At 48.2% G+C, this 15,676-nt stretch overlaps 1 protein-coding gene across 1 annotated transcript in view; it reads right to left on the bottom strand.

Moving 5' to 3' along the window:
* LOC138283735 (embryonic protein UVS.2-like) overlaps positions 1–15,676 on the bottom strand; it is a 69,663-nt gene that overhangs the window by 39,075 nt on the left and 14,912 nt on the right. The window contains exons 4-5 of the mRNA XM_069221778.1: positions 7,073–7,213; positions 6,858–6,975 (exon numbers count right to left, since the gene is read on the bottom strand). Of these exons, the coding sequence (XP_069077879.1) occupies positions 6,858–6,975; positions 7,073–7,213 (259 nt within the window). The remainder of the gene's footprint in view (positions 1–6,857; positions 6,976–7,072; positions 7,214–15,676) is intronic.

The following is a 15,676-nucleotide window of genomic DNA, read 5'->3' as shown; positions in this document are numbered from 1 at the left end:
TTCAATATAGGGTTAATTAGGGGGCCTATCCCCTCAGTCACCTCTCTGGATCTTGAATCCAAAATACAGAGAATACACCCGGGCCCTTTTTGAAGCAACCTCAATAGAAAAAAACCTAGGACAATTTTAGTCAACTTTCGCTGCTGTGCAGTAAAGGTGCAGATTCTCTCGAAGGCCCTGAAAGAAAAGAGCTTTAAGGAGGGGGTCTGGCATTTCCAAATTAGATCTGATATCTCTAAGTCCACCTTAAATCGTCAATGGGAGCTTGGGAGTTATATACAGGAGCTGAAGTCACTTGGTGCAATACCACAATTGAAGTTTCCAGCCACTCTAAGGGTGATGTGGAATAACAAAATGTTTAACTTTAGAGATCCCCCTGAGTTAGAGAGCTTGATAAAGCAGATCAAATCAAAGAAATAGCATAACGGAGAGGTGAGCCTTCGAGGGCATGGTTAATTACCAATCTTGAATACAGGGAGCATTCTCTAGAGAGGGAAGTGGGGGTTGGGGGTAGCACTTTTGAATAGGGAATTTGCACCGGAAGCAGAGGTTAGGACGGGTAGGCTCAGGGTGGGGAACATGGTGGAGAAAAATAAAATAAAAAAATGTCCTTTTCCATGGCAAAGATAATGATCTCAGGAGGGTCATGCTTGAAATAGTAAAAATATAATTAAGGAAGTAGTTAAGGAACATAGCCTAATTTTTTTTACTTGGGATGTAAATGGACTTAGGGTAGTTGGCAGGAGGGGGGTGATCCTGAAATACTTAAATCAATTGGACAGTGACATTATTTTATAACAAGAAACTCATTTGCGCCTGGAGGAGTGAAGGGAAATATTAAAATCTCAGAAATGGGTTAGTCAGTTTGCAGGTTCTGACCAATATTGCAATGTGAAGGGGGTGGCTATTATAGTGACTATATAGGTTCAAGCTTGTTTAGAAGAGGTTTCGGCTGATCCAAGGGGCAGGTCGCTGAGTGCCCATATTAAAATATTTGGTGTGGGCTACACATATGTGGTGTTCTATGGCCCCAATTTGGATGATCCCACTCCTCTTTCAGAGTTATATTCACATATGGTGGGAAACAGGAACCATATAATTATAGCCAGCGACTTTAATGTTGTATTAAACTCCAGGCTAGACAAGTCTACTCCTAGACCAACAGATAATTACCCGAAGATGTGTGAGTGTATTTATGGGATAATGAAGGATTTGTGCCTTCTGGATATGTGGTGTAGGAGGGAGGGTCAGCCTAGTTGGAGTTGTATTTGGCTGACCCTTTCCTCCTCCCTAGGTGGACCCTTAATAGATCGCTATTAGGGGAGAAGGAGCTGGTTGTGCAGTTGAAACGTGACACAATTGAAACGTGATACACTAAAAAAAATTCGCTCAATAAAGGTTCAGACACATCTAAAGCATTTATTTGGGGGAGGTTGATCAGCCTTGCTGTCTTTGGAAGGAGAGAGAAGAGTAATAAGCCAAGAAACCTAGAATGCAGCATAGCTGAAGCCTACGAAGCTCTGAATAGTCGCAAGGATCCCATCAGTCATGCCGTTGTACAAAATCGCATTAAGGAGCTCAAGGATTTCCTATCAGAATTTTTGGAAGAGTTTTTCCGGTAGTAGTGGGAACCCAGGAAGTTGGCCCATTATGAATATACTGAGGGATGCAGGAAAATTACTGGTGTGGAAGGTCAGGACAGAAAATGTTGGGAACATAGTCAGGGAGATAGTGGCAACTAGTGAACACCACACAGAAGACTCCGACATCAGGAGGGCTTTCTGTAATTGTTACCAAAATGTATATACTGACGAGGTTATAGCCTCAGATGCCCCATAAATGATTGGTTTAAGGAGGAGGCCTCATCAACATTAGATTCAGACTCACAGCTATTTCTTAATCAGCAGATTAGTAAGGTGGAGGTACACAAAACGCTTGGTGGGCTGAAATAAGGGAAGGCACCTGGCCCCAACGGTATTCCTAATGAGCTTTACATATTGCCCATTCTATGCAAATTAATGAATGCTATGTAAGTGGAGGCCCTCCCGACCCCTGCTTCTTGGAATGATGCCACTATTACTATCATCCTAAAACCAAATAAGGATCCAAAAAACTGTGAAAAAGTAGATCTCTCTACTCAATAGCAATTATAAGATTTTTACAACCATTTTAGCAAAGAGATTAGAGAGTGTCATGGGTGGGTTGGTTCACGAGACCCAATTGGGCTTTATGAAAAATAGGTACCTCCAAGATTTGACTCTATTCTAGTGAAGGCAATAGGCATTGAACTCAGACTACCCTCCCATTGACCATTTTGGCTGTTGATGCCGCAAAGGCCTTCGACAGAGTGAGTTGGCCGTTTTTATATGCAATAGTAATACAAAACGGCCTAGGTGATAATTTCCGCAAAGCAATGAAGACCATTCATAAGTCACCTGTCACAAGGGTCTTGGTGACTGGGAATCTTACATCACAGATTAGGATTGGAAGAGGCGCACGTCAAGGGTGTCTGCTTTCTTCTCTGTTGTTTAATTTATATTTTGAACCTTTGGCCAGATGGATCAGAGCAGAACAGAGGATCATTCCCTTCTCATATCATCAGTGGATTAAAAAAGCGATGCTTATGACTTCCTGACATATACACAAGACTTTCAGAAATCTTTCCCGATAATTCTGGATTTTGGTAAGGTCTCAGGTTACTTAGTGAACCCGGGGAAGACAGCGGTAATGACGTGGAATACCCCTATGGGTAGCACTCCAGGGAAGGCAGAAATTAGATTACTGGGTATACGGGTGGTCAAAGACTTAGGAGAGATTCCCCTGGTTAATTTTAATAGATTCATGGTAGAAGCTTTTGCAATCATGGACATACCTTCCACTATCAATCTTGGGAAGAACTGACCTGATTAAAATGTTGATCCTTCCCAGGTTTACTTTTATTTTTAACTCACTACCCCTGCTGTTCAGCTTCCAAAGCTTACAAGGGGTTTTGACTAGCTTTATTTGGTCTAATGAAAGGGTGAGGATTGCTTGGAAGAAGCTTCTTAAAAAACAAAAGTGGGTAGAGGAATTGCATTTGCAGACTTTCAACTTTACTGTTGGGCCTTATTGTCTGTGGATTACAATCTCTTCCCACCACGTTTTCAAGCGCTAACTGTAGACTTGAGAGAAAAGGGTAGCCATTTTTTTTTTTTATTTGGCCTTCCCAAATACTTTAAGAAGCTCCGCCTTAGAGTCCTAGAAGCGGCATGTGACGTATGGTAGTGCATTAGGAAAGTTCTCGATATACCTTATTACAGCACGTTGTCCCCCATATGGTACTCTCCGAGAACACCACTGCGCTTTCATAATAAGCTGGCCGCTCCACTATTGAACGCAGGAATCTCAAGGCAGGGTCAGTTGCTCGAAGGAGACACTTAGATTTCATGGGATGTTCTTGCCAGGCTCGCAAAGAGTTCTCTTTCAAGATTCAAATACCTCGAAATAGGCAGCTGGTTTTAGGGCAAGCCTAAACTAGATATCAGGGTAGAATGGGAGGAAGAGCTATTGGTGGTGAACCCAATAAAGAAGGAGGTATCTAAGTGTTACTGGGCCCTGGTACAGGATGAAGATGGCCCTCCTGAGTGCCAGAGAAGGTTTGGAGAGAAGACCTACCATCGCTGGATGTTTCTCTCTTGTGGCAAGTATCATGGTCTATGCTTTGGTCTACAGTGAAATCCGCCCAGCTCAGGAGCAATCATCTCTTTATTACCCACAGGGCTTACTGGTCTGAAAAAAAACTGGAAAAAATGGGAGGACAGAAGGCGAGGAGGAGATATTGTCCAAGGTGGAACTTGAAGAACGCAGATGATGTCCACATGTTTTGGCAGTGTCTGGGAATCCAGACCCTCTGGAAAGAAGTGGGCAAGGTGGTGCAGAAGGTATTGGGAATAGAGGTTGAGGTAAGCCTGGCATTGACTATTTTTGGCAGACTAGAAGGAGGGGGCAAAGATCTAGGCTGAACAGGTGGCAGGCTCAATTGCCTTTTGCCCTGGTAGTAGTTGTTCATAGAGAAATATGCCTAAAATGGCTATCTAGTTCTCCTCACACTGGAATGGTTAACTTGGGGAGGATCATTGCTAGATTAGATTGTATAAAAGATTCAGAGAAGTGTGTTAAGATTTGGGAGCCGTTCCTTGCAAATGTTTGTAACTTGGGTGCTGTGGCAATTAAGTTTTAATCAGGGCTGGTTTTGATTATCAGAAACAAAGTGAAATGTTCAATGATTATAGACAAAGTTTATAGCAATAGAGGAAGGCGGGGGCAGTTTTCCTTCCACAGCATCCCCTTAGTTGCTGAATGAGGTCTCGGTTGAAGAGGTGGTTGAAGAGGCTTTGGCATTCCCAGGGTCAGGCTACGTTCTGTGTATGGTCAATACCTCTTGTGCCTTGTCATGGATGAGGACATAAAAAAAAAAACAATAGTGGTGGGGCAGTGCAGCAACTTATCTTGCTGTGCTGCCCTGCGCCACAGGCAAAGGGTAGAAATATTTATGAAACACAGTAGATTTCTGTCCCTTCCCTGCGCTGGCACACAATTGGCTGCCTAGCGCTAACGCAGGCACCCTTGCACCATGGAACACCTCCCTGGCATAGAGTAAGGCACCGCAGTGACTTGTGCTTTGCGTGACCTCATAGATATGGGTCTGCATTCTGAGCTGCCATTGCGTCAAACAAAGTGCAGCACTGGCAGGGCATTGGGCTTGTAAATAGTGCCCCTTAGTATTCTAAACTAAACATCTGTATAACATGAAGATATAGATATTAACATACAGTCCCATTTGGGTGAATTGTGAATCAATTGTGTTGCTACGTTTTCAACAAGTTGTGATTTGTGGATCAGAAGCGCAGGAAGAATGATATAGACCGAATTACAAAAAAACAGTCTACTTAATATCAAGGACTGGACCAAGCTCTTCTAGGAGTCAAAAGGCAGAATGGGGGCAACCTTCCTGAGTACTTTCAACCTAAAATAGCTAGCCTATATGAGTTTGAAATTTGAAAACTACAATATAAATTGGAATTGAAAACCACTCTCAAATTGCAAGCTGACTGAGCTGCATCTGATGAGGCATCAAAGGAGCTAGGTCACCAGTGAGAGGAATACACGTCTGCTTCACCCACCTGAAGGTTTTAGTTGTATCAGTCATTCAGGAACAGCATCCCTAAGGAACCGAGACATAAAGGGATTCCCTAACTCTAGCTGTCTCACTGGAAGTTTAGCTTTAGGGAAAACAACAGGGGTAAGAAGTTGAATACCAACCACCTTTCATCTCTAGAGGAGAATTTTTCCAATGTTTCCAAACTACATGGTGAATGTGAATCTTTTCACAACACAACCTTTTACCCCATTGTAAGCACCTTAACTGTGCTGCGTAGGGATATATTGTTCCACTTTGGGTCCTAAGTGAGTTTGAGATTATGCATGTTAATTTATCTTGTCCTGTTATAATTATGGAACATGGCTGTTAATACCGAGTCTATGTGATTGAGCCCTGTTTGGTGTGATGCTGAATGTAGGACAAAACAATTGGGTGTCCTCAGGCAGGATCCACAGGCAGGATCTGGAGGTAAATAGTCTATGTGAAGAAGCTCGTGTGATGCTGAATGTAGGATCAGTCCTTAAGGTGATCTGTACTCTTACTCATCCACAGGCAGGATCTGGAGGTAATGAGTCTGTGTGATGGAGCTCTATCTGGTGTGATGCTGAATGTAGGGTCAGTGCTTAGGGTGCCCTGTGATCATACCTTCCCACAGGCAGGATCTGGAGGTAATGAGTCTATGTGATGGATCTGGTGTGATGCTGAATGTAGGATCAGTCCATAAGGTACCCTGAACTCTTACCCATCTACAGACAGGATCTGCTATCTGACGGAGTCCTATCTGGTGTGATACTGAATGTAGGATCAGTCCTCAGGGTACCCTCCATCCTTACTCATCCACAGACAGGATCTGGAGGTGATGAGTCTGTATGATGGATCTGGTGTCATGCTGAATTTAGGGTCCGTGCCTAGGGTGCCCTATGCTCTTACCCATCTGCAGGCAGGATCTGGAGGTAATGAGTCTATGTGATGGAGCCCCGTCTGGTGTAATGACGAATGTAGGATCATTGCTTAGGGTGCCTGGCACTCTAACTCATCCACTGACAGGATCTGGAGGTAATGAGTCTATGTGATGGAGCTCTATCTGGTGTGATGCTGAATGTAGGATCAGTCCTTAGAGTGCTTGTGCTCTTACCCATCCACAGACAGGATCTGGAAGTAATGAGTCTATGTGATGGAGCTCTATCTGGTGTGATGCTGAATGTAGGATCAGTCCTTAAGGTGCCCTCTGCTCTCACCCATCCACAGACAGGATCTTGAGGTAATGAGTCTATGTGATGGATTTGGTGTGATGCTGAATGTAGGGTCAGTCCTTAGCGTGCTTGTGCTCTTGGTCTGGAGGTAATGAGTCTATGGGATGGAGCCCCGTCTCGTGTGATGATGAATGTAGGATCAGTCCTTAGTGTGCTTGAGCTCTTACCCATCCACAGACAGGATCTGCCGGTAATGAGTCTATGTGATGGATCTGGTGTGATGCTGAATGTAGGACCAGTCCTTAGGGTGCCCTGTGCTCTTACTCATCCACAGACAGAATCTGCAGGTAATGAGTCTATGTGATGGATCTGGTGTGATGCTGAATGTAGGATCAGTGCTTAGGGTGCCCTGTGCTTTTACCCATCCGCAGGCAGGATCTGGAGGTAAAGAGTCTATGTGATGGAGCTCTATCTGGTGTGATGCTGAATGTAGGATCAGTGCTTAGGCTGCCCTGTGCTCTTACCCATCCACAGGCAGGATCTGGAGGTAATTTGGTTCTGTCGCACGGTTCACAAAGCGGATGCAGGTCAGTGTTGCAAATTCACTCATTGCGCCTGTAATGGCGGCCACATCTTGGGCACCTGAGGGACAAGAGAGGAAAGGAGGAGGGTGACATAGGGGAAGTAACCTGGAAAGGTATCTATGGAAGACAAAGGTGAGCCTTGGTGTAAAACTCACTGTAAGTGGGGCTGAGGGTGTAGGGCACAGGGACGGACCCATCCCTTGATTTAGGCCAGAAGCAGCTGTTGTTTGGACACACCCTGGCACTGCGGCCTGGTTGGATGGCAATGTCACCCTCGTGCACCAGCTGTGAAGTGCCTACAACAGTGAAACACAATGATAGCAGTCAGTGCCTGTCGTGAAACCAGAAGGAACAAGAGCACACGGGGAGAAGGAAGCTGACTTTAGGCTTAAAGCACAATATGAACAAAAATAGAAAATGCAAGAATCAGTTGTGGTGGAGGAAGATTTCAGGTAAAATATCAAACTATGTATGTTTGTATATAAATTATTTATTTCAGCAATCTGCCCTAAAAGCACAGTAACATCAGGACCAATGTAGACATTACACAGAAATCAATAAAAAACACATAATAAATTAAAGCACTCAATATAGGCAACATATGTAAGTTAATGATGAAAATACATAATTGATTAAATAAGTAGTATGCATAAAAGAGAAATGGCTAAGATTCATCTCTAGCTTAAAAATGAAAAATATTCTCACAGTTGTTGAATGAATACCCACACGTCTCTTTTACCGTTCAGAAAGGTACTGCAGCACGATGCCCATGAAGGGAATCCCTGTACCCAGGGCTGGCTTTAGCTCTGGTGGCGCCCGGTGCAGCAATCTTTTTTGGCGCTCCCACCCCATGACTACCTCCTCAGATTCCCTCTCTACCAGCTGGCAGAAATGCGTTCATCTCTCCATAGCCCCCCTCGCACATACATTTCATTTGTTTTAATTCACTGGTAAAGGCTGGCTTTACTAATCCACTCAGCTATCCACATAAAATACAGATCTATTCTTTACAGCAGGCGCATTAACCCTCTGTGCTACATTGTGGTGAGTCAAACTTGCCAGCAGATCAATGCCATCTCTCTCTCTTGCTAGAACATTATTCACAAGAGTTATCCTGACATTTTCAGCAGGTGCTTTAAAATCGCAAGTTATTGGTGAACACAGCGCCCCCCTGAGGTCAGCACCTCCCCCAATCCAGGTCAGCACCCGGTGCAGCCGCACCGCTCGCACCGGCCTAGAGCCGGCCCTGCCTGTACCTCCAGGTAGTCTGGGGCGCTCGATAACAGACACTCCTGTTTCCGGACCCTCCCACTATAAAACAAATAACGAGAAACAGCAAAGGACAGGCTCTGCCTGACATCAGATTTTAAAATTGAGAGGACCTCTACATATTGCCTAATATCCAAATTCTGACAAACCGGAACTAGCCATTTTCTCCTTCCAGCCAGGGAGGCTGGACAGAAGAACAAAGCGTGTTCTTCGGTTTCCCAAGTAAACCCACAGAGGGCACAGGCTATCCTGGCAGTCTCGGACACTCGAGCCCGGTTTGTGGTAAACGTGGCAAGCAGTAAAGGACTGCACCTAAACTGTAGGTATAGTTTACTTGCTAATGAAGGCTCAATCTCGTCTAGAAAGTGCTCGTATTCGAACTCGACCTTAATCAGAAGGAAAGAATCAGTCAAGATACCAACGGAGGATTGTGCGTGCAGAAAGCTCGATTTATGCTGAATGTAATTCCTCCGTAATTTTGTTTTTTTAATTGCAGCAATAAGCGTTGGCTCCTCCCATAACTCCCCACAGCCTATCTTTCTCAAAGTCTCTCTTATGTACTGAATCCGGGGTATCTTTCCAGCTCCAGAAGCTCTGAAACTTCCTTCAGACCCTCTTGGTAGGAGCTGAGCTCAGGTGTGGTCCACATACAATTTGGTCTCACTCCCACCCCCTCTGGGATAGGCCTTAGCTCCATATCAAGCCTAGGGGGCAGCCGAGCTGTACTAATTGGGAATCCCATAATTTGGCGTAGGAAACGACTTTCCATAGTGTTACCAATTAGGCCACATCCTCGTGTCCCCAAAGTTCTGCTCCATAGAGAGCTGCTCCCAAAACCTGCTGCTTGTAAACTTGGATCGCCAGCGAAATTGTGCGGAAGTGGAAGATTTGTTGAACTGTAGCCAACCCCCCAATGTATTGTTCCCCTCTGAGCCTACGTTTTGCGATGCGACACCGCCAATCAACCTGGTCTGCTAATGTCAGCCCTAGGTAATCCAACGTGTGAACACGGTCCAAAGGGGACCCTGTGATCTTTGGATTAGATCTTGTAGGGCGGCGGGGATTTAAAACCATGTATTTTGTTTTTGCCACATTGATTTCTAGGCCCCTCTGGGTACAGAAATTCTCAAAGTTATTTACCATTTTTTAAGCCCATAGAAGATTTCGACAGTGGGAGTGTATCATTGGCAACATTTAGGCGCGGGGGAGGGTCACCATCATAAAAGTAAAAAAATGGGATTAAACCATTAACATAGAGGGTGAAGAGAGTCAGGACAAGTGTGCATCCCTGCCTTACGCCTCCATTTACAGGGAATGGGCCCGTCATCTCGCCCATATGCCCACATCAAACCTGGGCATAGTTATGCTTATATAACTTTATTATAATGTTAAGCAGATCATTCGGAACTCCGATATCTGTCATGACCTGCCAGAGTGTAGACCTGGGACCAAAGTCAAATGCAGATGGTAGGTGTTAGAAATGGGGTTTTTGGTTGGCAGATAGGTTGCCCTCTGTCCAAGCAAGAACCCTCACTCTAGTCAGGGTAAGTCACACACAATCCAAAATCAGCCTGTGCTCACCCTCCGGTAGCTTGGCACGAGCAGTCAGGCTTAACTTAGAAGGCAATGTGTAAAGCATTTGTGCAATAAATCATACAACACCATAGTATAACACCACAAAAATACACCACACAGTGTTTAGAAAAATATAGAATATTTATCTGGATAATTGTAGGTCAAAACGATCAAAGTTGCAATACGAATTTGTAAAGATATCACTGAAAAGTGATATTAAGAGTCTTTAAGTCTTTAAAAAGCAATACAGTGTCTTTCAAGCACAGAGTACCTGGTTTCTGGTGGGAAATCTCCTCAGAGGGCCACAGGAGAAGAGATGCGTGGAAAAAGGGGTGTGTGCGTCGTTTTCCGCTCAGCACACACAGACTTGCGTCGTTCTTTTCCACGCGGGGAAGTCGGGCGTCGTTTTCCGGCGCGCAGACAGTCTCTTTTTGTGGATCGCGAGGATTACCAGATGTCCCGGGTCTGTGCGTGGATTCTCCTGCTTATTTTCCGGCTGCGCGTCGTTCTGCGGGGCTGCGCGTCGAAGTTTCGATCTCACGGTAGGCGTCGCGTCGATTTCTCCTTGGAAGTCGGGCGGCGTTGTCCTTGCGAGGCCGTGCGTCGAAATTTTGGTCTCACGGCAGGCGTCGCGTCGATTTCTCCTTGGAAGTCGGGCGGCGTTGTCCTTGCGAGGCCGTGCGTCAAAGTTTCGCACTCACGGTAGGCGTCGCGTCGATTTCTCCTTGGAAGTCGGGCGGCTTTGTCCTTGCGAGGTTGTGCGTCGAAGTCTCGATCGTCCCGAGGGCGTCGCGTTGATCAGCGTCGGTGTGCGGCGTTTTTGTCGCCGCGAAACAAGCTGTGCGTCGAAATTTTCGGCGCACGGAGTGTCCACGTGAAAGGAAGAAGTCTTTTTGGTCCTGAGACTTCAAGGAACAGGAGGCAAGCTCTATCCAAGCCCTTGGAGAGCACTTTCACAGCCAGACAAGAGTTCAGCAAGGCAGCAGGGCAACAGCAAGACAGCAGTCCTTTGGAGAAAGCAGACAGGTGAGTCCTTTGAGCAACCAGGCAGTTCTTCTTGGCAGGATGTAGTTTCTGGTTCAGGTTTCTTCTCCAGCAAGTGTCTGATGAGGTAGGGCAGAGGCCCTGTTTTATACCCAAATGTGCCTTTGAAGTGGGGGAGACTTCAAAGAGTGGCTAAGAAGTGCACCAGGTTCCCTTTCAGTTCAATCCTGTCTGCCAGGGTCCCAGTAGGGGGTGTGGCAGTCCTTTGTGTGAGGGTAGGCCCTCCACCCTCCCAGCCCAGGAAGACCCATTCAAAATGCAGATGTATGCAAGTGAGGCTGAGTACCCTGTGTTTGGGGTGTCTCTGAGTGAATGCACAAGGAGCTGTCAACTAAACCTAGCCAGACGTGGATTGAAGGGCACAACAAGTTTTTAGTGCAAAGAAATGCTCACTTTCTAAAAGTGGCATTTCTAGAATAGTAATATTAAATCCGACTTCACCAGTCAGCAGGATTTTATATTACCATTCTGGCCATACCAAATATGACCTTCCTGCTCCTTTCAGATCAGCAGCTGCCACTTCAACAGTGTATGAGGGCAGCCCCAATGTTAGCCTATGAAGGGAGCAGGCCTCACAGTAGTGTAAAAACGAATTTAGGAGTTTTACACTACCAGGACATATAACTACACAGGTACATGTCCTGCCTTTTACCTACACAGCACCCTGCTCTAGGGGTTACCTAGGGCACACATTAGGGATGACTTATATGTAGAAAAAGGGGATTTCTAGGCTTGGCAAGTACTTTTAAATGCCAAGTCGAAGTGGCAGTGAAACTGCACACACAGGCCTGGCAATGGCAGGCCTGAGACAAGGTTAAGGGGCTACTGAGGTGGGTGGCACAACCAGTGCTGCAGGCCCACTAGTAGCATTTAATCTACATGCCCTAGGCACATGTAGTGCACTCTAATAGGGACTTATAGGTAAATTAAATAGTCAATCATGGATAAACCAATCAATAGTACAATTTACACAGAGAGCATATGCACTTTAGCACTGGTTAGCAGTGGTAAAGTGCTCAGAGGTCAAAAGCCAACAACAACAGGTCAGAGAAAATAGGAGGAAGGAGGCAAAAAGTTTGGGGATGTCCCTGTCAAAAAGCCAGGTCCAACATGACCCCCCACCAGCCTAAAGCCAGGGGAGAACAATCACTATCCTGATGTACTTCCCTGTTTGAGGCGACAGAACAAGGACCCAGGCCCACAACAGCAGGGGCATGCTCCAGTTCTTCGCCTTCCTGACTCCAATTGGATCCCTCTGTCCATACTCTCAGGGCCCACTAAGCCCATCCATGGGGAACCTTTCTCCTTTCCTGCGGATCCCATCTGTGTAGCACCTAACCTTACTTTGCTCACAGATGTATCCCAGGAGCAGGATAGTACCACCATGACCAACATAGTGGTGTTGCCCACTCTACCCCTGGGGTGTGACACTTGTCCCCTCCCCAGGGATAACTCTGTCCACCCGGACAGCAAGCCACCGTGATTACTGACAGCTGCCAGGGATGAGAGCCAGGCCCCAGGCCTCTCAAAGCTCTCCAACCACTGTGGCTGTGGAGAGTGGGGGGCGGTAGCCCCAGGTGCTGGGCACCCTTTAACCACTCTCCCTTCCACCAGGTCAGGGATGACAGCCTGAACCTGGTCCTCCCCTCTGGGGCTTTGTACCCTCCCTCCTGGAGCGGTACCCCCAGGGTCCAACATGGTCAGGGTGCTTACAGAAGTCACCCTGTACCATTCCTCCACCAGTGCAGGGCTGTTAACCTGCCACTGGCCCTCCAACCTGGGGCCTGTACCTTCAGGTTGGACTAGGGCCCGGGGTGAGGCTTCCCTCCCCTGCCCTCCCTTCTGGGGTCCAGCACCCTCCAACTAGGAGTGGCCTCCTCAGAAGACAACATGGTAGGGGCACTGTTATCAGTAGCCCCTCCCTCCAGGTCCGGGGGGACACCCTGAACCTGGTCTTCCAGCCCAGGGTCTGTACCCTCAGACTGGATCACTGCCTGGCAAACCAGGACTTCCTGGGAGGCACACCTACCCCCCACCAGGTCAGAGTTTAACCTCTGCACCTGCCCATTCAACTCAGAGTCACCACCCTGAAGTTGAACAATTGCCTGGCACGCCAGGACTTCCTGGAGGGCACCCTGACCCTCCACCAGGTCAGAGTTTAACCTCTGCACCTGACCATTCAACTCAGAGTCACCACCCTGAAGTTGAACAATTGCCTGGCACACCAGGACTTCCTGGAGGGCACACTGACCCTCCACCAGGTCAGAGTTTAACCTCTGCACCTGACCATTCAACTCAGAGTCACCACCCTGAAGTTGAACAATTGCCTGGCGCACCAGGGCTTTCTGGGAGGCACACCTACCTCCCACCAGGTCAGAGTTTAACCTCTGAGCCTGGTTCCCCAACCCAGGGTCACCACCCTGAGGTTGGGCAATTGCCTGGCACGCCAGGACTTTCTGGGGGGCACACCTACCCCCCACCAGGTCAGAGTTTAACCTCTGAACCTGGTCATCCAACCCAGAATCAACACCCTGAGGTTGGACAATTGCCTGGCACAGCAGGGCTTCTTGGGAGGCACACCTACCTCCCACCAGGTCAGAGTTTAACCTCTGAACCTGGGTATCCAACCCAGAGTCACCGCCCTGAGGTTGAACAATTGCCTGGCACGCCAGGACTTTCTGGGGGGCACACCTACCCCCCACCAGGTCAGAGTTTAACCTCTGAACCCGGTTATCCAACCCAGAGTCAGCACTCTGAGGTTGAACAATTGCCTGGCACGCCAGGACTTTCTGGAGGGCACCCTGACCCTCCACCAGGTCAGAGTTTAACCTCTGAACTGGGCCATTCAACTCAGAGTCACCACCCTGAAGTTGAACAATCGCCTGGCATGCCAGGACTTCCTGGAGGGCACACTGACCCTCCACCAGGTCAGAGTTTAACCTCTGAACCTGGTTCTCCAACCTAGGGTCACCATCCTGAGGTTGGACAACTGCCTGGTACACCAGGGCTTTCTGGGGGGCACACCTACCCCCCACCAGGTCAGAGGTTAACCTCTGAACCGGGATATCCAACCCAGAGTCACCACCCTGAGGTTGAACCATTGCCTGGCAGGCCAGGACTTTCAGGGAGGCACACCTACCTCCCACCAGGTCAGAGTTTAACCTCTGAGCCTGGTTCTCCAACCCAGGGTCACCACCCTGAGGTTGAACCATTGCCTGGTATGCCAGGACTTTCTGGGGGGCACACCTACCCCCCACCAGGTCAGAGTTTGACCTCTGAACCTGGTTAGCCAACCCAGAGTCACCACCCTGAGGTTGGGCAATTGCCTGGCACCCCAGGACTTTCTGGGAGGCACACCTACCTCCCACCAGGTCAGAGTTTAACCTCTGAACCTGGCCATCCAACCCAGAGTCGACACCCTGAGGTTGGACAACTGCCTGGCACGCCAGGACTTTCTGGGGGGCACACCTACCCCCCACCAGGTCAGAGTTTAACCTCTGAACCTGACCATCCAACCCAGAGTCAACACCCTGAGGTTGGACAATTGCCTGGCACAGCAGGACTTCTTGGGAGGCACACCTACCTCCCACCCGGTCAGAGTTTGACCTCTTCACCTGGTAAGCCAACCCAGAGTCACCACCCTGAGGTTGAACCATTGCCTGGCATTCCAGGACTTTCTGGGGGGCACATCTACCCCCCACCAGGTCAAAGTTTAACCTCTGAACCCGGTTATCCAACCCAGAGTCACCACCCTGAGGTTGAATCTTTGCCTGGCATGCCAGGACTTCCTGGGGGGCACTCTCACCCCCCACAAGGGACACGCCGTCCCCAAGGGCCACACAAGAGTCTGGTTGGCGCAGGTCTCCTGACCTCTGCCCATCCGGCAGAGTCTGGGTTTCCCCCAAACCAGAAACGGTTTCACCTGGGTCATTCCTGGGGGGCTCCGCTCTCAGAGCTGACCCCTGACTTTCAAGATCCTCCACTGGGGTCGGCCACCCCCTCTCAACCCTATGTCTGGACTTCTGCACCCCCTCACTAGGAGTGGTACTGCCAGACACCAGAACTGTTGGGATGCTGTCTACAGTCATCCCCCCAAGTTCTTCTGACACTGCGGGGCTTCCCTCAAAAGGTAGCCCTACGGTACAGGTTAGGCTCTGAGACCTACCTGGGACACTACAATCCTCTCCCACCTCACTTGGTCGGGAACCACCTAGACCACTCCCTTCAGGAGCACCCCCAAATGCCTCTTCAGACTCTCTGGTACTCACCCAAAAGTCTGCCTCCACTGTAAGTTCCCTGGGGTCAGAGAACTCACACTCCACCTGGTGTTGGCGTAGCTCTGGAAAATAAGGACCAGACATATGCTCTCCAGCAATTACATCACTCTGCCCTTCACATGTATTAACCACAGTACCCTTCACCCAACCACCCAGTAACTCAACCTTGGAAAAGCACTCTACTTCACCCTCCTGAGACTGGTGAGACAGTATCTGTCTGTCCCTGACACTCAACCCAAACTCTTCTGGGATGTCTCTACACTCTATATCCAGGACGTCCACCAGGGGGGAACCCTTTTCTCTGTCACTCTCTGCTAGAGTCAGTAAAGTGTCCCTCCCCCCAGTAGGAATATGACTCCCTGTGCCAGTTCCCCAATCCTTCTCAGGGACCCTGTGCATAACGGGAACTACCTCATACCCTTGAACCGCCTGGGGTGTGTCAACTCTCTTCTTCAAGTTGGGTACCACATCTCTGGGCTTGTGCCCTTCTTCAGCAGTACTAGATGCAAGATTTTTGCTGCCACCATCTGAACTGGACTCAGCCCTTCCGGCCTCCAGTTTCAGCTCTTTACAGCTCAGCTCTTGAGCTGCAAT

This window comes from Pleurodeles waltl, chromosome 3_1 (assembly GCF_031143425.1).
Source record: "Pleurodeles waltl isolate 20211129_DDA chromosome 3_1, aPleWal1.hap1.20221129, whole genome shotgun sequence".
Taxonomy (NCBI): Eukaryota; Metazoa; Chordata; class Amphibia; order Caudata; family Salamandridae; genus Pleurodeles; species Pleurodeles waltl.
Note: the sequence above shows the minus strand (reverse complement) of the source record. Positions and strands in the feature narration are given on the sequence as shown.